General features: G+C 30.5%; 1 protein-coding gene across 1 annotated transcript in view; it reads left to right on the top strand.

The window, feature by feature from the left end:
• Nucleotides 1-22,812, top strand: part of Sgt1 (suppressor-of-G2-allele-of-skp1) — a 47,444-nt gene that overhangs the window by 13,775 nt on the left and 10,857 nt on the right. Inside the window, exons 3-9 of the mRNA XM_067278697.1 lie at nt 92-182; nt 268-337; nt 2,717-2,787; nt 4,381-4,445; nt 10,759-10,844; nt 14,820-14,916; nt 15,006-15,113. Of these exons, the coding sequence (XP_067134798.1) occupies nt 92-182; nt 268-337; nt 2,717-2,787; nt 4,381-4,445; nt 10,759-10,844; nt 14,820-14,916; nt 15,006-15,113 (588 nt within the window). The remainder of the gene's footprint in view (nt 1-91; nt 183-267; nt 338-2,716; nt 2,788-4,380; nt 4,446-10,758; nt 10,845-14,819; nt 14,917-15,005; nt 15,114-22,812) is intronic.

Below are 22,812 nucleotides of genomic sequence, written 5' to 3' on the forward strand. Positions count from 1 at the left end.
TACTCAGATAATTATTTTATAAATATTAAATTATGAAATATATGATTATGTATTTAATAAATTACACTCTTCTTTGTTTTATTTTGTATAGTTATGTACAAAGGCAATAGAAAATGATTCACAAAATCCCGACTATTTTTACGAAAGATCTGGTATATATCTTGAAATGAAAAAATATAATGGTAAGATAAAATTTTTGAATATGTTGTTTTTAATAAGTTTTATTCAATAAATTTTTGTAATTTTAAATTTATTTTTATTATTTAGAGGTAAAGAGTGATATTTGTAAAGCAATGGAACTTGGATCATGCACTGCAAGAGAAAATTTTAGAAAAGGGTAAATTTAGTTTTTCATTTTATAATCTTGAATATGTGAAGCTTTGTATTTTTTCTATCAATTGTTTAAAGAATCCTAATGCAATTTGTTGTAAAATATTTGAAACACAAAATATGCAACATAAGACTTCAGCTATTTTTAATTATGTGAATTGTATACTAAATTTAATGCTGTTTGTAATGATAAATACATATCACATAATTTTACTTTTTGAAATAACTGGTTGAACAGATTACACATTTCTGCTATTTGAAGAATCCACTGCAATGAAAGTTTATCCATTACATTGTAACCATCTACAAACCTCCATTTTGACAGTGTCATTGTCCTCAAACCTAATATCCTGTAATGGATCAAACAGATAATGTCCAGCAGGATGAAGTTGGGGCTGTATGGAGTTATCCTTCATAAAGCCCTGACTCTGCTCTGTATTGGTGCCTGAGACAACACCTTTCCATCCATCTTTTCATTTCTGCATTTTATATGGCCTACTGTGGGAGGATGTGTATTGTCATATTGCAAGATAATGGTGCATTTGTTTTGATCTCATTATGTGCAGTTTCTTCAACAACTGCATAAAACAAGAGAATAGTTTTGCCTTTAGAAAGAAAATTAATTAACATGCATTCCCTGTCATCACAGAACATGGTTCCCATAACTTTACCAGTCAAAAGAATTGTTTTTGGCTTTTTTAGCCTGGCTAAGTGTGTATCACCATTGTACTCTGGTGTTTCATTTCCAGGTTAAAGTGATGGAACTAAGCCTCATTATCAGTCACAATATTATTCAGAAAATCTGCTTTGTTAGTTTTAATGCACTGCTAGTAACTCTGAGCATAGCTTCAGATGTGTTTGTATTCTACTGTCAGATGACATGGAAACCATGGTGAACAAATGTTATGATACCTATGATTGCCTATCTATGTCTCTATAGCACTGTATCTTATGCATAACTGTAGTATTATTTTCCTTACAATTATTTGTTAGTCCTCTCAGATCCTCTCAGATAAATACCTCATTAATACTCTTGGCAGCTGTTCTTGGTCTGCCTACTTTGAGCTTATCAGTAATGTTGCTCTTATTTCTAAAATGCTTCTCCTACCTATTTCCTTTGCTGGAACTTGTGTACATACTGCCATGCACATTCTGTAGACATTGACAAATTTCTGTTAGAGGTGAAAATACATAGACTCCTCAAAAGTGAAATTGCAACACCACAAAGGAATGCACATAGCCATGTGCAAATTGCTGGACATGCAGAAATGATAAAGGTAGGCAAATGATTGTTTGTGTACACATAGGTCAAGCGATATCAAGTTTTAGGCTCTAAAGACCAGTAGCTGGCTTGGGCCGTACATGCTATCAACAATGGTTCAAAGTAGCCAAACTTTTGAAGAAGTATAGAAAATGCCTTGAAGATGACAACAAGCAGAATACCATCAGTTAATGGCTGAGGAATGATACCATATCCTGGAGCTGTATGACCTTGGTTTGTCAATTCTTGTAGTTGCCATGTGTGTTGGGCATGACATGAGTACCATCCAGCAATGTATGAAACAATGGATGCAAACATGCTGAAGATGGAGTGGATCATACTGGATTTCTCACCCATAAAACAGCTGTGGAACCTCATTCAGTGTGAGGTCCATTGGGGACCACCGCCAAATACCAATTGTTTTATAATAATGTCTGCTTACATAAATAATTACTAATATCTGTTTATATTTTCAATTTATGTCTTAGAAGTATAGCTTTTTGTAATGAATAGACATAAGGAAGCTCAATAATAGAAAAATAAATTATAAATAAAAAATATAATACATTTACTTTAAATATTTAAACTTACACAATTTAAATGATATACAGGGGGTGCAAAAGTAGATTCAAAAAGGTGTTTGAATACAGTTGTTATGGAAAAAACATAGAGGGAGAAAATAGGAAGAAAAAACATTTATTTTTATGTACAAATTTAAGTAATACAAAATAATAAAACACATAATAATAATGAAAACCAAACATTTGTATTTCTCAGATTCTCAACTGTATACCTACTTTTGCATCCTCCTGTATATATGTACAGATATATTGCTGCTTTGCTTTGATAGTGGCGCAACAAAAAAACTGATTTTGATTTTTTTTTTGCATTAATAAACTTATTAAGGTTTACTTTATCATGTAAAATGGCATATCTCTACCCCTATTGGGTACCATCAGAGATCATGTGTATGTCATCAATCATATTCAACTGATAGACAATTAGAATTTTTAAAAGCTTCCCTTGTAAAATTAAAATTTTTTAAATTATGTACTACTAAAGCAAACCAATAATATATATAATATACACACAGATATTATACTATGTATTTTATTTTTATTTCAGAATAGCTTGTTTTCATTTGCAACAATACCAGGAAGCTATAGATTCATTTACAAATTGTCAAAGGCTTAATGGTAAAAGTTTATTTTTATGTTATTAAATAAGATTGATTAGATATTATATTTGTGTGAGTGTGAGTTATAAAACTTTTAAAAAATCATTTTTTCTTTAAAAAGAGAATTTTAAAAAAATTTAGAATTTAATATAACAACAATTCATATTTTAGTATATTAAAATTTTAATGTTAAATTTAAAGTTGATTTTTTATATTTAAACTCTGTGTGAGTGGTTTGGAAATTGTTTTTTGCTCTTTATAACAAGATTATAATAATTATTCTATATTATGTTTAAAAAGTAGTTTTAAATTATTATTAATATAAGCTGTAATTTTCTCTTTTTCTTCGCTCCTGCCTTGTTCTTTTATTTAATTATTTAATATGTTCCTAGATTACAACTAATTTCTTTTAATGAATTATAAATTTTTGTAAAACTGTAAAATGATGAAAATATATACTTTTGTTCTTGAGTTTTAGAATTCAGAAATATAATTTGTTAAAAATTTCAGACGTTATATCTATGCTATAATGACAAATGTTTTTTTATAGATAACATAAATAAATTAATTTCATTTGGAAAATTACAATGATAATACATAATGTTTTAATTTATATTATATAAAATAGTAAGAGTAAGAATAAGTAAGATCATTATTGAAATATACTGTAAAACCTTGCTTTGTGGCCATCTTGCTTATTTAGCTACTCTTGAAATTCCCCTGTAAAACTGCACAAGTTTTAAGAAAAATCAAACTCTACCTTTGTGGCCTGATTTCCTTTACAAAACACAATGAACAGTAGCTAATCCTCAGAACTAGTGAAGTATGCATACTGGTTAGAAATCAAAAGTAGTTTTTCTTTTTTTCCCCTCCCATCATGACAGTGCACTTGTCCACCCTAATTGTCACAAAAATGACAGTTAAGAATGCATATTAGAAGAGCGCCTATATCCCAAACAGCCCAGATCTCACTCCAAGCAATTTTATTCTATTTTGAGAGCTGGAAAAACACCTGACTGAAAGATACTTTTCATCGGTTGATGAAATGAAAGAAGTGACCAAATTTCTAACTTTCTTCAAAAAGGTGTTTGAAAATCTAGTCTGCTCCTGGAGAAAGTGTGTAGAGCAAAATGGCTTGTACAATGAAAAATAAATGTGTATATAATAAAGTATTTTATTAGAAAAACCTTTAATAGTTTTGTTTCTTCAACTATGTGAGTCTAAGGATTTATTGACTTAACTACATATATTTTACATTTTGTTTCAAGTTATTAAACTCTTATTATTTATCAAATCAATTATTAGTTTTTAAAATCAATTTGATTGAACAACCAAATAGATTTTATAAATCAGTACATGTGATGTAATGTCCGAAGTAACTGTGCATTTTATAATTCTACTTTCACCTGCTAGTAAAAATTTTAAATTATATTTTGATGCAATATTGCTTCATTAATATGAATTGTGTATTTTAAATAAGATATTTTTATTTAGAATGTTTTATTATATATACATACAAAAGAAATTTTAAAATTAAATTATTATTTGTTATAATATTTTACCATAATTATTACTAGAGAAAAATAAATTTATGTTTTACTTACTTTTTCAGAGAAAGAATGCAATGAATGGATTCAAAAGTGTGAAAAAAAATTGAAAGAACAAAATGGAGCTTTGGTAAAGTACCAAATTTAAATATTTTAATTATGATTTTACTTGAAATTAATTTATAAATTGTAATGGAAAGTGGAAAATATTTTAGTATATTTTGATACATATTCTTAAGAGTGGAATAATGTGCATTTAACATATTAAATAACATAGTCAATTTTTGATTTTGATTATATAGGGTGCATAGTAGTCCTTATATACTGATTTGTGAGTGATGCACACATCACTCACACATCAGTGTATGATATAACACACAGTAATGAATGCAGCAAAAAAGACATATGAAAATGAGAAATACATATTTTACTGTCTTTGCTTTGATGTGCATTAGCATTTCATGCTTTCTATTCACAGTTCTTGTGTACACAGGATGCCTTTTTATACTAGATGCTCTACAACTTTGTAATTGATTTATTTTCCATATCATGCATTATTTTTGAGATAAGAGTGCTAACTTCTAAACTGTGCTGCTAGAGGCACTGTAAGTGGTCTTATGTTGTAGCATATAGTCACTTTACTATAACTATAAATCCCATTCATAACTGTAGCTATCTGCATTCATCAGTTATTTGGGTTTATAAGGTCTTTATTATATACCCTGTATATTTTTCATATAATGGACAGCATTTTGGATTCATTGTATGTATATTTTTTTATTGTAAAATAAAAAATATTAGGATTAAAAATGTGCTGTTTGTGGTATTCCTAATTATTAGAAAAGTGAATACAGTGGTACCTTGTATTTCAAATGCTTTAAAGTTCAAACTGCTTCAAAAAGTTTGATTGTGCAAGCAATGATAAATTGTGCTGAAAGTGTAAATACAATCTGTTATGGGTCGAAGTCATCTCATTCTTGCATTATGCTTGTATATTTTCAGTGATTTTTTGCTATATTTTTGATGTGTTTGGTTATGTATATTGTAATTTGTTCATCAATTTTTAACAATATCTTTCTGCAGTTTTTCTTTGCTGACAGCTTTTGGTTACCTCATATGTTTTGTATTCTTTAGTTCAAAATTTTCCTCAACAGAACTTTTTAAACCACATTTGACATGTTCAAAACATTTTCTTCATTATATTATGAATTTTTGTTTACTTTTTGAATGGTATTATATACTTTCTGAAACTCATAAACTGGGTCTCTACCCACCTGGAAAGTCAGGGATCTTCATTAGTGTTTGGAAAAAGTTATGGAAAATCAGGAAAGTTGCAAAAAGTCAGGGAATTTGTTTCTTGGCTATCGTGTTGATTTTGTTTGCTGACAATATGGCTGACCAAGTGTAGCTGTCTGCCAGCAGTAAGAAGTGGTGCAATGCACCTTACAAGCAGGGTTGCAGAATATTTTCAGGACCAAAATCTTACTTCTAAACATACACAAAATTTTCCCAAAATTATTGCACACAAAATAAAATCATAATTTATGAACCAATTAATAATTATTACTACATAGTTTGGAAAATTTGAATTAAATCATATGAATAATTAAATACGCTAATAATACAATTTGCCATGCAACTGCAAACTGATAAGTTAACATAAAAATATTTTAGATTAAAAGAATTCTTTTAATTTAAAACATTTGAAAAAATGTTATCTTTTAATTTAAGCACATATCGTCGTCATAGGATAGTATCATATTTTATGGACTATAAGACGCACTTTTTTCTTCGAAAAATTGCCTCCAAAATTCAGGTGCGTCTTATAGTCCCTAGCGTCTTATAGTTTGTAAAATACGGTATATACCAGGAATGGCAAATCTGTGGCACGCACACCCAAAGTGGCACATCAGAAATCATCTGGCATGCAACTTATCATGCAATTTCATTTCATCACTTTTCTTTTTTAATCATCCTTTCAGTTTATCACCTGATCATCTTTCTCCAACCAACTTCTTTACATTTATTCTAATTAAAACAGATCATCTCATTTCTTTGAATATCGGTATTCAAACTCGAAAACTTTGGCATGCATAAACATTTTTAAAGATAAGTATATTTCTATATGGTAGGCAGAATCAAAATGGTTCACTATCCCTGGTCTACACAATTATAAACTTGATGTAATGCATTGATTAATAGAAATAAAATTGAAGTCAATGTCATGAATTATTATTATTATTGTTATTAGCACAGGCAGTGATTAACAGACTTTTTTGACATCAAAAATGCAAAATTACAATGACTTCAGAACAAATTTTTATAAGACTCAAATATTTCAGTTAAGGATGAACTTCCAGTAATAAATGCCAAAAAATATTTTTAAATGGAAAATTTCAGATTTAGCAAGAAAATTTTCATATTATTGAAATTATTTTCCCAACATGCCATTGTGTCTAACTTCTCTAAAGCACTCCTTTAAACTATTTAAGTTAAATTAAGTTAACAAGTTCATAGGAAAAAATTACATACATTTATAATTTTAATGATTTGATTAAAACATTATATTTTTTTAAATTACATGGAATTTTAAAGTAATGTAAGCTGGGTATGGGGCTGTAATTAATATTGGCTCCCTTATGTGCTTTCCCCATCAATGGCTGAGTGGACAAAACATTGGTAGTTGGTTGCAGGCTCGGATCTCACCAATGAGCTGGTCACATGGAGTTTTCTGGAGCTATCTTCACATATCTAACACCCAAATAGGGTCAGTTTCCTGTAGAAAATCCTTGGCAAATTATCCAAATGTAACACTGCTTCTCCCATTGATCTATCCATCCTGAGATACTTAATTGCTTTCCTTATCTGATGTCATTGGAAACATTAAACTGAAAACACTGAAAATTTTTTCACAATCTGGGTGCTGAACAATAGAAATTTTCATATTCAAGTATTTGAGTTAATTTGGATAGCAGATTTCTCAACGTATGGTCCACAGATCTCTACAGGTCTGCAAATGTGTTAACAGAAATTTTTGACTTTATAAAAGAACAAGAAGTATTGTTCTTTTATAAACTCTATTGTATATTATATTGTACAAATTAAAAAAAGTTTTTGTAATAGTTATATTTATTAAAACACACATTAAAGTTTAAATTAAAAACATATAAAATCATTTAAATTAAATGAAAATATATAAAACAAAGACATTATTTTAAGAAACACTTAATATTTTATATATATATCTGTGTTTCTCCAGTAGAATTTAATTAATATATATATTAATTAAATTCTACTCTGGGGAGTCTGCCAAAAGTTTTCTTTTATTAAAGTGTCTACCGGAGAAAGAGATAATGCATACCATTGGGGTATTTTGTCCTTAAACGCATGTAGCTCTTCAAATTTATCAAAAGTTGTATTAATTTAAGTTTCTCTCTTACAATTTAAATAAAGATACACTGTTGATAATAGAATATTAAAAGTATTAGTGAAATGTTGACTTAATAACTGGGGTGTATCTGATAGAAATGTAAAGAATATGCAAATATTATTTATCAGCTTTATTTTACTATACCTAAAGACCAAGTTTTTAAGCAGTTAAATCTTGCACAACCATATCAAATGAGCTAATTTTAGTTTTTACACTTTTTTTACAGTTTTAGCTGTAATAAGTAAGTCAAATTTAACACACACAACTTTTTTTTCTAATGCATTGTAAGATCATATTTTAAAATCACTCAAAATCAGACCTTATATATATTGTGATCATATTTCATGGTCCTAATTACCAAGTAGGGTTCTAATAACATCTTATTGGTATCATGGCGAATCGCATATTCCGGCACTGCCTTATCTAGTCTATAGATTTTTCTTACGAATAACAATTGAATTTTTTTAAAGTAGGATAACCAGTCCAGCCCCCATAGTGGAAGAGCATAGCAAATCGAGTTAAAAACCAGCGCTGAAAAGAGTTGAAACTGCATTTGAATAGAGTTGGTTTTCAGTTTTACTAACAAACTAATTAAATTATTTATTATTCTATATGTTTTGACTTTCATCCGTTGAACGTGTTTTCCAAATGACAACGTTGAGGTAATAAGAACATCCAAATATAATATTTCCTCAGCTACTTTCAACTTTTCGTTTAACAGATAAAAGTCATGATCTTGCCTCGCCAGCTTACCTTCCTTTCGAAACACAATAATATGGTTTTTATTCGGGTTGATCTTCAATCCCATCTGCGAAAAGTATCTCTGAATTAGATTTAATTATCTTTGAAGACCTATTTTGGTCGGTGAAACCAATACCACATCATCTGCGTATTGTATTGAATGAACTACCAGATTGTCCACAATAATCCCGTCCTCCTCTTTCGTAAATTGATTATCTAAGTCATGGATCATAAAGTTGAATAGATAGGGTGATAATGGATCACCTATTTCCACCTTGTCAGTCAGTAAAACTATGCAAGAATTCTGCTAAAAATTATTCCAGATGGGTCCAATTATGATTACCAGAGTACTGTATACCATTTCTTTATTAAATATATTAAGAGCTGAGAGCCTTAACGAATGATTCTAATTTTATTTTTACTGTTATTTTTACTTTTATATTATGTTACTTAATTGAAGAAATGTATGAATAGAAGATAATATTCATAACAAATATATTTATTGTCAGAAGATATATTATATTACTTTACTAATACTTGTAAGTCAATGCACCCCCTTGTAACTGGAATTTTCTTCCAAATTACACTAATAAACTTTGAATTTGAATTATATTGTGATCATATTGTGTATTTTTTCTTTATGTTCAGGGAATTATTCCAGACATTTATTGATAGTGTGGATTAATTTTAAAACTAATATTAATTGTTTAAGTCAAGTACAAAAATCAGCTATCATTTTTAAATTTTAAAACTGCTGTATTAATTATGGAGTATTATGAATTTGAGAGCAAAATCTGTAATACTCTTAATAATCTAGCATTGGTAAAAAAAAATTTTTTTAATATTTTAACTCTCTCCAAATTCCTCACAATTATAATTTACACTCAAATTTTAGAGCCAATGTAAATGAACTGATGAAAAAATGATAAATAAATAATACTATTAATTTAAATTATTTTATCATTTTTCATTTTAATAATTTTGATTGTGTAACAAAACAGTTTCTGAACTTTTGCCAGTTTATTAATATTTTATAAAGTTTGAGAAATTTATTAAGGGACAAATTTAATAAATTTATATTTTTGTAAACAGACTATATGGGATTTGTTAGTGTGCCATACTGTAAAGGAAGGAAATTTGTGCAAAATTGGTCAGGGAATGCAAGGGAATTTAACAAACATTTGAGTAGGAACCTTGTTACATAAACTCTAATTAATATGCATGATATGCTTTTTATTTGAAGACATTTTAACTTAATTTTGTAAAAAGTTTAAAATAAGCCTTTAAACAAAGATTATAATCTCATATTAGCAATAATGCATTAAAGTTCATAATTATTTTAATTAAATTACCCATTTATGTTAAGTAATGATAGTTGTTAAAAATAAACAAAAGCTTTCTGTTCGACCCATATGATCCCTACCTATTAAAAATGGCATCTGAGAAGTGTGTGTGAAAGCATTGAAGCCTGCAAGAAAGCTTGTATTGACAATTGAGGTGAAAAAGGAACCTATCATGAAGCATGAAAGTGTTACATTTGTGACAGATCTGGCAGCCATGTTTAAGATGCCAAAGTCAGCAGTGTGTGATCAGTAAATGAAGTTTTATTAAGAAATATTTGTGCATTTTATCTATTGTTTTCATTTTTTATTTATTATTATGGCATTTATTGTTATTATTTTTTACCGTAAATTATGTATATTTGCTATTTTAAGTTTATCAAAATGGATATCGTTTGGGGCCAGGGAATAAATTAATTCACTTTCCATCATTTCTAATGGAAAAAATTGATTTTGGGTTCAAGCAGCCTCCTGGAATGAATTAAATTTGAAGAGTGAGGCACCACTGTACATTACTTTTAAATTATATTTTAAAAATTAAAATGATAATAAATTTGCAAAATTTGAAACTTTTTGCTTATAATAATTTAAATGAATGGAAAAGGGTTTTAATTAAAGATATTGCTAAAATTATATTATTTCCATTATTTTCCTTCTTAATATATTTGTAAACAATTTTAATTTCAAGTTGATGGGTCGTAATCATTGTAACTAGTCAAGTTTAGTTATTAAAATTATTAATATATTTTATCAGAATCATCAAAGTCTGTAGCCTGTTTATTGTTACATAGTGATGTTAAATTGTTTTAATATTTATTGAAAATTAAAATACGAAAAGATAAAATTGCTAAATTATAGCTTTTCATATTATAAAAATTTATATTAATATTAATATAATTTGTTTTCCTTTTTTTTCATACATATATATCCAGAAAGAAAATGCATCTGAGATTTCCAATGTCAGATCAGAAGAAGCAGCATCTAAAATAAATGATTCTACTTCAAAGTCTAAATTACGGTAAAATTATAAAAATAATTATTAAATAATTTTTAAATTTACATTATATATAATAAGGAATTTTAAATATTAGAAAATTACTTCTAATTTTTATACTATTATTCCCATAATTTTCTAATAAACATAGTCAGTGTGTGCATTAATATCAGTAATCAGAATTACTCTGTGCATCCATAGAGTAATATGAGGTAACCATCCCATTCACAACCTGTGAAAACATGAATCTATATATGACTGATGATTCTAAGTTTTAAACATTAGAGGGATAGTTACACTTGACCTTAATTAATTACAGTCTGTCTGTGGAAAGAATTGACTTGAGAGTAATTTCACGCATGATGTCACTTCAGTTAAACCAATCGACACTTTCCCTAATGATGTCAGCAGTTTTCACTTAATATGTCAGGCAGTATGTGAATTTTTTTATTTTATTTTTTCTTGCTAGGTGGCAGAATGACTTTTCCATTAATTATGCTAATTTTTATAGCATATATTAATTGTAAAGAAACATGCATTTAATAATTACTGTAGTGAACTTCCTCATATTCCAATACCAGAATGTGAAGCTTCATAACACTGTTTATAATGGTGGTGACGTGTTTAACAAATGAGGAAGAAACCTGAAGTAACTTGCCACAACTAAGTGATCAGTGACTGATGCTATTGGTTAATATTCAAGTTTATTCATTCCATACAATTAAAGAAATTGTGTAAAACAGATCAGATCATTTCCAAATCTTACATTACAGCAATGTAATCATTTGCTATCTAGTATTGCCAGCAATTGTATATAAACTAATATAATAAAACTGCTGGCAGCATTAGATAGCAAATGATTACATTTTCTTTACAGAATAGAGAAAAACATTACTAAGTAGAATTACTTCATGTTTGAATAAAAATTCATAAAATAAAATCTGTGTTTTGTAACATTAATTTATTTGCATGCTATTATAACAAATATACAAATTAGAATATTTCCAGTAAACTTTCAATAATGCTTTCAATTTTTCACTGAAACATGATAACTTTATTGATATTACAATAATAATTATTTGTAATAGTTAAATAAAAAAAAGCTTCAATATAATATTGGGTTGTTCGGAAAGTTCGTAGCGATTTTTGATAGCCGACAGTTGAGACACCGATTGACGCAAAAATGATTAGAATTGTACAAACCAATGAATATTACGATAAATGACCTTGAGACGCGTCTGTTACAAAAAAACCGTTAAGATTATTCAAATAGCATTTAATTTGGCTCATTGCAAAAATGGATGCGAACAACGTGCATTATTGACACTTGTTTCTTTTCTTTTTTCGTAAACGCAAAAATGCTGTACAAACAGCAAAAAAGATATGTGATGTTTATGGTGGGAGTGCTGTATCAGAATCAACTGTTCGAAAGTGGTTTGCAAAATTTAAAACAGGTAATTTCAGCCTTGAAGATGCTCCTCGCTCAGGAAGACCTCCAGTTATTGAAGAGGACCAAATCAAAGCATTATTGGATGAAAACCCTCATTACACAACTCGAGAGATTGCAGACATAGTGAAGTCATCAAACAGTACTGTATTTCAACATCTAAAGAAGCTCGGATACGTGAATCGTTATGACATTTGGATACCTCACGACTTAACGGAAAAAAACTTACTGGATCGCATCTCCATTCAAGAGAATTGGATACTCCGACTTCAGTAAATCTTTGGATTCATCTCCTTTGTGATTCTCTTGAAAGACGAAATGAAAATGACCCTTTTCTGAAGCGTTTAGTAACAGGTGATGAAAAGTGGATCATTTATAACAACATCAGCCGAAAACGATCGTGGGGTAAGAAAAATGAATCACCATTAAAAACTCCAAAGGCCGGTCTTCATCCAAAGAAGGTCATGCTCACTGTCTGGTGGGATTGGAAAGGAATCCTGTTCTACGAGCTGCTTCCACAGAATCAAACAATTGATTCTGATAAGTATTGTTCCCAATTGGATAAGCTGAACATGGCAATTAAAGAAAAACGTCCAGAACTGGCCAATAGAAAAGGCATTGTGTTTCACCAAGATAATGCCAGACCTCACACGTCTTTACGAACACGCCAAAAATTATTGGAACTAGGCTGGGATGTTTTACCCCACCCCCCTTACTCACCCGACCTTGTCCCGTCGGACTACCATTTGTTTCGTTCTCTACAAAATTCCCTTCATGATAAAAACTTTGATACTTTGGAAGCTTGCAAAAACCACGTGGATCAGTTTTTCGCGGAAAAAACTGGAAAGTTCTACGAAGAGGGTATCATGAAGCTGCCCCATAGATGGCAACACGTCATTAAAAACAATGGCGCATACATAATGGAATAAAAGTATATTTTTAGTATTAAAACAATTTCTTTTATTTCTCTTAAAAATCGCTACGAACTTTCCAAACAACCCAATAAAATATTATTTGTATGAATTACTTATTATCTTTTATCATCATCCTCTATTATTTTTTAAAGTACAGTACATTCTACTAATATATGGTTAAGCAAATGATGCCTGTTATTAAGTATGAATATATGTAATTAAAAATATTAAGTAAAAATTAGAAATCTAATATATAGTTAAAAACTTTGTATAAAAGTATCAACTAATGATCAAGTATCAAGTAACAATCTATGCTAGTATATACTAAAATAAATTTTAGTATTTACTAGCATAGATTGTTGCTCAGATTTCATGCATTTAAATTCATGTTGTCATGGCAATAATATTACAAATGTAAATGAAACAGAACAGCTTGATGAAGAGCAAAGAAGAATTGTAGTTTATAAATTCCACAAATAACATGAGAAAATGGAGAGAAGTTTTACAGTTGTGTGTCTTGTGGATATGGAATCGGCAATGAAGACAGTTTACAACATCATAGAAAGACTAGAAAATGGTAAGACTGTTGGTAGATGTCCAGAAATTGGTGGAAAATGAGAGATAGCAAAAGGGAGTCTTTGGAAAGAAAGGCAATTGGAAAAGTTTGACAGTCATAAGGAAACTTGGAAGTTTAAAATAGCTTATCAGTATATTGAAAACATTTTAGTCAAGGAAAACATCCTTTGGAAGCAAAAGTCAGCCAAATATAGAAAAAAAAAACAAAACTTGAATTGCGAAAGATGCTGCTGTGAAAAATGCACAAGGACAGTTTTCAAGTTCAAATGGACAGGGCATTGTTGTGGACGAAGAGTCATATTCTACCTTTGATGGTAAGGGCTGCTTTGTGAACAATACATACTATTATAAGGATTGGATTGAGGTTAATCAACAGATAAAATTTAAACATCATGCAAAATCTCAAAAAATGTTGATTTAGGTAGCAGTTGGTCCAAAAGGAAGTTTTGAAGCATTTATACCACCTCTTGCATCTGCATCAACAAAAAATAATATTAAGAAGGGCCTGCAGACATTGCTGCACATTATGCAACAGATACAATCTCCATGCTAGAGGATTACAGAGTCCATTACTTCAGCAAAAAGAACAATGTTGCAAATATTTCTTAGCTTTGACAAACTGAATTGTGACACCATTCAACAAATTGTGGCACCATCTGAAACAGAAGATGCATGAAAAAAGATGGTCTGCTGAAAATGAAGGAAAACTGAAACAATTAGCAAGGCCAAACTCTACCAATTTAATTCCGAACACTTTCAAATTTCTGATGACCAGCATCAAGACTAAAATCAGAAAAGTTGTCAACTGTGGATCATATTCCATAATTTAGAGACAAGAAACTAATTGAAAATTTTGTGTTCTTGAAGGATCATATTGTAAAAATAAACAAGTTTGACTTTTTACAGAGTTTTTTTTATGCACACTTGTTTAGCAAAAATCATTTAGATCACCATTTAATAGAATTAAAATACTAATCTATATAATAAAAACTTAAAATTTTTCTATCAAATTTGTCATTTAAAACTTTGAAAATATTTAAAAGAAATTTAATTATAACATAGATATGACTGGTATCAAACAGAAGCTTTTGTTGTTATTACCATTCTACTCAAAAATATGAAAGAAGATGCTGTTAAAGTAGAACTAACTGAGTCCAGTGTAAGTATTTTTGTTTTTCATGTCGAGAGAATTGTTTTTATAAATAAATAAATAAATTTATTTATTTATTTTGAAAAAAAAATTTTTAGTTAAGTTTTTCTGCTAAACTTCCATGCAGTTCTGAATATAACATAGAATTGGATCTCGCATATCCGATAGTTCCTGAACGCAGTACACACAGGATTTTACCATCAAAGGTAAGAAAAACATACTTTCTATGTATTTATAAATTAAATTTAAAGATATAAAATTTATAGCCATACAAACTTAAATTCCATTCAGTTCAAACAAAATAATATGTAAGAGTTAAACTCAAAAATAAATTATTTTTTATCTGCCAAAATCATAAACTTCCAAAGCTTTGTTTTTCCAAAAACCTTCAAATGTTTGAAATAGTTCTTTCTATTTTCATAGTAATGTGAATTCAAACTTTCCAACCAACCACAGAAACATTCAAAAACTGAAAATAAAAATCAGTTAACCTTCACATCATTTTCAAATGTTTTTTTTTCTGAATTCTTTATAGTACACTAAAATTTTGATTCTCCAACTAATAATATTTCAGTGTATCAACATCACTATTATTACATTCATTATTACATTATTAACATCACTATCTCTCATCAACATCTATGTCACTCCTTCATATTCTACTTCATTCTAACAATGTCTTAAATTCTTCATTATTTCTTATTTCCTTCCTCTTACTAATTACAGCCTTCCAAATCTCTGAATACATATTAGCATCTTTAATAAAAATACGTAAAAGAGACTAAAAATGTCTTCACTTTTTGCCATGTCCAATTACCAGGAACAACAGTCTTCCACAGTAGAGACGACTTTTCTTTGAGGCTACTCCTCTGCAAAAACATGCAAAACAGTCTAAAAGTTCACCGGTGACAATCCCAGAACAAATAAAAATATAAAATTTGTAAAAAAAAAGCTGATAAATTTACACTTTTAATAAAAATATGTAAAAGAGATTAAAAATGTCTTTACTTTTTGCCATGTTGAAGACATTTTTAGTTTATTTATTTTATTTTTATTTATTTATTTTAAGCATTCTGGTACAAAGACCCTGATGCGGGGATAAAACAAAACAAAGTATACATAATCTTATAAAATAACAAAACATATTTCACAGATATATTCATCAATTGTAATAACATTAATAATTTAAAATTATAATTGCAAAATTTATAAACTAAATCCAAATCAGAAAATAAAACTTAAAGAACTACTTGGGAGAACTATCCGAAAGAAATTAACAACCAACAGAGCTAAAACTTACCTAGAAAAAGAAAAAAAACAGCAATTCAAACCAATTGTTCAAAAGAAAATCGGATAGTCTCCCAAGCAGTCCAAGCAGCCACAGATTAAATAGTAGGCAGACCACGCCCCAAAACGTAATTTACATAAATAAGCACAGCTTTCGCTTTAAGCCTAAAAAAAAACAATGAAAAAGAAATCGAAAATCAAATATACAATAAACATTATGAAATAATCAATTTAACCCTCTTTATGAAAATAAATACCTTAAAGAATAAATCAAAATCAGAAATAACTTTTTTAAACTGATTAAATGAAAAATTGGGAACCCCAAAAGTCTCCTCACGTAATTTTGACAAAAGAGAACAAACAGCAATAATATGAAATGCATCCAATGGTAAGTCCGCCACACCACATATGCAAATGTCCCTTCTGTAATTACATAAAAAACTTAATGAATTACATCTTATTTGCATTAATACGGCCATAACATTAGAAGAAAAATTACTATTATAAATAGAACAATCAAAAAAAGGTTTATTCAAACTCTTATACCATTCACAATAAGAACTTAATAATATGCCATGATTCAACTTCAAAATATAATTATCAAAATTATTTAACTTTAGTAAATAAACACTATTAAAATCTTGTAACAGATTATCAAAATCGATTCCGTTCCTTGAACAACTAGCCCACCAATACTTCGACAAAGGCAACTGAACATGTTTCACAACATAACGCAAACAAATCTTACTAAGGCGTTCTTCATTTAAACTCAACGTTCTAAAAATCCAATTAACAGATTTGTTCAGGATCAAACAAGACAAAGGAATCAATGAACATTCCATAGACACTAGATAACTAGGAGTACACCTTGGAAGCCCGTACATTCTCTTAACAAAAGTAGTTAATACCGTATCCAAACTCTCCGCCTGAAACCCCCACACCTCCGAAGCATAAAGGAGAGATGAGCCCACCACGGCATTAAATAACCTTAACCGATCCTTCAAATTACACAACTTAGCAGACTGACACATATGAATAACTTTGTCCATTTTTATCTCAGCATTAACTTGACAAGACCTCACATGAGTATTAAAATAACCATTACTTTTAAAAATTACACCTAAATACTTATATTGAGATACAACCGAAATTGGAACACCTCGAAACCACCATTTGTCAGCCTTAGAAGCCTTACCACCATTTCGAAAGACCACAATTTTTGATTTAGCAAGATTCAATTGTAAACTATTATCGCTTAAATAATTATCCAGAAGGTCAATCGACCTCTGTAATGACCTCGGAGAATCCGCCACAATTACCACATCATCCGCATACGCTAATACTTTAACAGACACACCACCGACAACTATACCATCTCCGCCGGAATCATCAATACAATTTAATAAATCATTTAAAAATAAACTAAAAAGAATAGGGCTTAAGATACAACCCTGTTTAACACCCTTATCAGAAAAGAAAGGCTGAGAACAAAAATTCCTCCATTTAATCCTAACATTCGAACCACTATATAACTCTGCCAATAAAGATACAAACTTAAAGCTTAATCCAAACTTTAATAATTTCCTCCATAATAAATCCCTATCAACAGAATCAAATGCTGATGCTAAATCTATAAAAAAAGCATAAACCTTACGCCGTTTCCTACTTAGTGTCTTAGAGATAACAGTATACAGAATAAAAATATTATCAACAGTAGAGTAACCTGCACGGAAACCAGCCTGACTCTCTGACAGAATATCTCTCAAATTCAACCAACTTATTAACCTGTAATACAAAACTCTACAAAAAATCTTAGAGACGCAGCACAACAACGAAATACCTCTGTAATTAGTAAGCACCGACCTTGAGCCACCCTTAGGCACCGGAACCAATAAAGAACTCTTCCATTCATCTGGAATAACACCAGTTCTCAGAACCTTATTAAAATTATCTAATAAACAGAGAAAAACACTATCAATTTTCCAAAATTCAGTAGGAATACCATCTATTCCCGGAGCACCGCCAACAGTCGACTTACTTAAAACGACTCTAAATTCCTCCTCCGAGATGTAAGAATCCAATATTTCGTTTGACCAAGTCACACAATCATTAAAAACCACTAAATCAACATCATATGGACTTTCAGAGCCATAAAGGGAGAAAAAATAACTGAACCAATCAAATAAACTAATATTAACCTTAGCATAATTTCCCCTTGCTTTACATAAATTCCAAAATAATCTATTATTTTTATAAAAATTTTTAACATTTTGTAACCTTTTACAAAATTCTTTCTTCTTTGCTAAACATAATTTTTTTACCAAACTTCGGTATAACACAAAAACTCTCCTCTGAGCCGGCAAACCATTTTTCTTGAACTCTAACCAAGCTCTATTTCTGGCTCTAACCATTAATCGACAATCCAAGTCAAACCAATCATTAATTCCAACCATAGTCTTTTTCCTTTGAGTCAATCCTTTCACTTTGGCAAAATCCAATATCACCTTACTTAGCTCCAACAAAGATAAATTGGGAGTCTGCTCCAAGCAACGCCACAAATCAGCGGACAACGACTCCAGCTGACCACTGTCCCAGAAAATCCTCTGGTAACAAGTACCAGAACCGCCCAAAGAATCTATGGCACGATCTTCCAAATAAAGTACTATCGGGCAGTGATCGGACCAAAAACAACTCTCTACTCTAAAACATTTAATACAGTTCCACACAGAAGGAGTAACCATTCCCAAATCAATTACTGAGGACCCTCGGTTGGAAACAAAAGTAAACTCTCCCGCTTCATCACCAGAAGCACGACCATTTAAGATTATTAGATCATTATCTGCACAATACTCAAGAACTTTCAGTCCTCTCACATTCATATTTACATCTTTGGAGGCTCTACTTCTCTTATTAACAGCAATACCACTACTATCACATATATTTGTCGAAATCACATTATCGTTCCCAGTCCGTGCATTAAAATCACCCAACCAAATCCAATTCGATTCGTCGACCTCAAACCTGGACAGTACATCAAAAATTTCTTGCCACCTTTGTTCCTGCATATAAACAAAACCAATATTAAACTCTCCTAATGGTAGCAGAATATTAATCAATACAATGTAACTATCCCTATAAATAATATTAAATTTCAAAGATGATTTAATGCAAAGCAACCAACCAGCCATAGGTCTACCCCTACTGTGAGCCCTCAAAGCATCACCAACAATACAATGATATTCTCTTAATTCCTCCCAATAGCATCTGCTCCCACCCTTAATAAACCAAGTTTCCGATAAAAAGACCACATCATACTTCAATAAATAACTCCAAAAAGACCGCGGTTTATTACCAATCCCAGCACAATTCCACGCCATAATAGAAAACACAGAAGACATTACTGGTTGCTATGAGATCGGCACCACCTTAGCTGATACTTCATCGACTTTATACCGAACTCCATCTACCAGTAACTTATCATAACTTAACCGAACACTTCTTGCTCCTTCTTCCCTTTTTTTCTTCCCAAATACCCTTAGGTTGTATCTGATATCTCGCAAACGTTTAGAAAAATCATCATACACAGAAACATTAAGATTCCGATTCTCAAATACAGTCTTTTTAAACCTCAATTTATCACTAAAAGACCCAAATTGGCAAATCACTGGTCTGGGTTTATCTCCAACTCTCTTCCCAACCCGATACGCGTTTACAATATGCAGCGAGGATAAATTTAATGTATTAACCGCAAAAGAATTAACAGTGTCAAATATTTCCAAAGAAGTCTCCTCTTTCCTCTCTTCCAATCCGTGGATAACAACATTGTTCATCCTTCTCTGATTATCCATAACATCCAGTTCTCTCTCAAAAAAAGAAAATTTCGTGAAAATTTTATCCATATCCAACGAATGCCCAACACCAGTTACCTCCCCTCCAACCTTTGACTCAACCTCCCCCAACCTCATCTCGAAGTCAATCAACGCCTCATCTACATTCTGAAGCCACTCTGTCAGATGATCCAGTCTTCTGATAAATTCATCAACCTTACCGTTCAGCGAAACATGCAATCGCAATAAAAGCCTAACTCCCTCTGCCACATCAAAATTTGAGTCCTGTAATAAATTCGCAATATCCTCTTCACCAGAAGAAGTCTCACCCCTAAACCTAGCTGTTGATCTTTCAGGAACGGTTGGAGAAAAGGTCTTCCTCTTCCGAGCTTGGGACATAATTATAAACTAGACTTACCTAGAAAGAAGAAAAAAACAGCAATTCAAACCAATTGTTCAAAAGAAAATCGGATAGTCTCCCAAGCAGTCCAAGCAGCCACAGATTAAATAGTAGGCAGACCACGCCCCAAAACGTAATTTACATAAATAAGCACAGCTTTCGCTTTAAGCCTTAAAGAATAAATCAAAATCAGAAATAACTTTTTTAAACTGATTAAATGAAAAATTGGGAACCCCAAAAGTCTCCTCACGTAATTTTGACAAAAGAGAACAAACAGCAATAATATGAAATGCATCCAATGGTAAGTCCGCCACACCACATATGCAAATGTCCCTTCTAGAAAAAGAAAAAAACAGCAATTCAAACCAATTGTTCAAAAGAAAATCGGATAGTCTCCCCGACATTTTTAGTTTCTTTTATGTATTTTTTATTATAAAGTGTAAATTCGTCAGCCCCTTTTTTACAAAAGACATATTAGCATCATTCTTATTTACAACATTGTTCACTATGTTTAATAAATAAATACAGATCTGCTCAACCATTCTCAAATTTATAAACATGTTTTCCATGTAAACCAGGCATATCAAACACACGGCCCGCCAATACATAGGTTGCGGCCTGCCAAGACTTTTAAAAAATTTTTAAATATCAAGCTTTGACGTTTGAAGTTGGAAAGTTTGAACTTTTTGGTTGACGCTGGCGTCGCGTGTGATTGCGTGATCACTTGGGACGCTACGTGCTGGCACGAGGCGTCAAATGAAAAGCGGCAGCCGAAGCCGAACAGAGATAAAAACACAAGACAATTAGAAACATGATAGAATGCAGAGCGATCTAATTCGACACACAACACATGTTTGTGTTGCCATCAGCCATACTGATATTTGTATATTTGTACATATTTTATTATATTATGTTAGGCTTAGGAAACTTTCTTTGTTCTTTGTTATAAAGGCGGATGCACACATGCGGCGCAGCAACAAAAAGCGGCAGAATGACGTCACTTTTTCTCGCTGCAGAAGTCATTTTGTGCCACTTTTCTCATTCCGCAAAAGTTGGTCTAATTTTATTTTTTGCGGTGACCGCCGCCAAGACGCATTTCTATCAGCCAATGACAGTTCATCTGGTAGTCACGTGAGAAAATACAATTACGTGGTGTTTTAATGACAAAAAGTTCGACGCAGTTAACTGAGATAACTAACATCAGAATAAAGAGGAAAGGATAATAAATTTAACACAAATTCTACACAAATAATCATTTATAATTTAATTCAAAGAACAAAACAACCGAATCTTACTCAAAATAGTATTCTGTATCGAGAGACCTTAATCGAGGAATAAGTGTATTTTGTACACCAGTTCTTTCTCGATCCAGAAAATATCTTCGTTCAAATCTTCGACAAAATCTTCTAGCTAAATAAAGCAAGCCATACAAAACAAAATTTGTAAACACGTGGATAGCGATAGTGTCGGTATTGTTCGCCATCTTGAATACTGAACGCGTGCGCCGAAATGTAAACGGATTGCCGCTTGTGTGGTTGTGCTGCCGCGTGGCGAAGATGCGTTTGCGACACCACTTTTCTTTGCCGTGCCGCATGTGTGCATTCTCCTTAACTGTTCTAGAAATTGTTGATGAAAACTTACAAATGGAATTAATTGAAATCCAATGTGATAATTTGCTAAAGCAAAAATGTATGGAAGTTGGAATTCCAGATTTTAATACATATTTATCTGTAGATCGGTTTCCTAAAATGTTATCGTTTGTTACACGTATTCTGGCTATGTTTGGAAGCACTTATTTATGCGAGCAACTATTTTCTTTAATGAAAAATAACAAAAATTCAGAAAGATCAAGATTAACCAATCAACATTTATCATCAATTTTAAAAATTTTATCAGCTGAATATATACAACCAAATTTTGATGGCTTGCTTTGTGAGAAACGTCGTCAAATATCTTCTAAAAAGTAATATTAAACTTTTAATTCTAATGAAATATTAATATTAAACTGTAATTTTGTTTATTTCTTATTATAACTTTTATTTTTGTTTTTTATAAAAAATATAAAATATTTATAGTTTAAGTGTAAAAAATAACATGAAATATAAAATGTCTATGTATGTATAATATATAATACATTGAGTCTAATAAATACATAATACATAATATAATCATTCTAAAAATTGTATTTTATTAATTTTTTGAACATGGAAAACATGCGGCCCCCGACTTAATACAAAATAGATCATGTGGCCCATAATATCATATGAGTTTACATCATACCAACTAACTTCCTTGTTATATGCATCTTGTGCTAAACTTGTGCTTGCTTTACCCTTACATACATCTATTGTATGTTCAAATCTCTCTTAAGTTCCTCAAAGTATTGGGTTG

The sequence above is a fragment of the Centruroides vittatus genome, unplaced genomic scaffold (genome assembly GCF_030686945.1).
Source record: "Centruroides vittatus isolate TY-2023 unplaced genomic scaffold, ASM3068694v2 contig_817, whole genome shotgun sequence".
NCBI lineage: Eukaryota > Metazoa > Arthropoda > Arachnida > Scorpiones > Buthidae > Centruroides > Centruroides vittatus.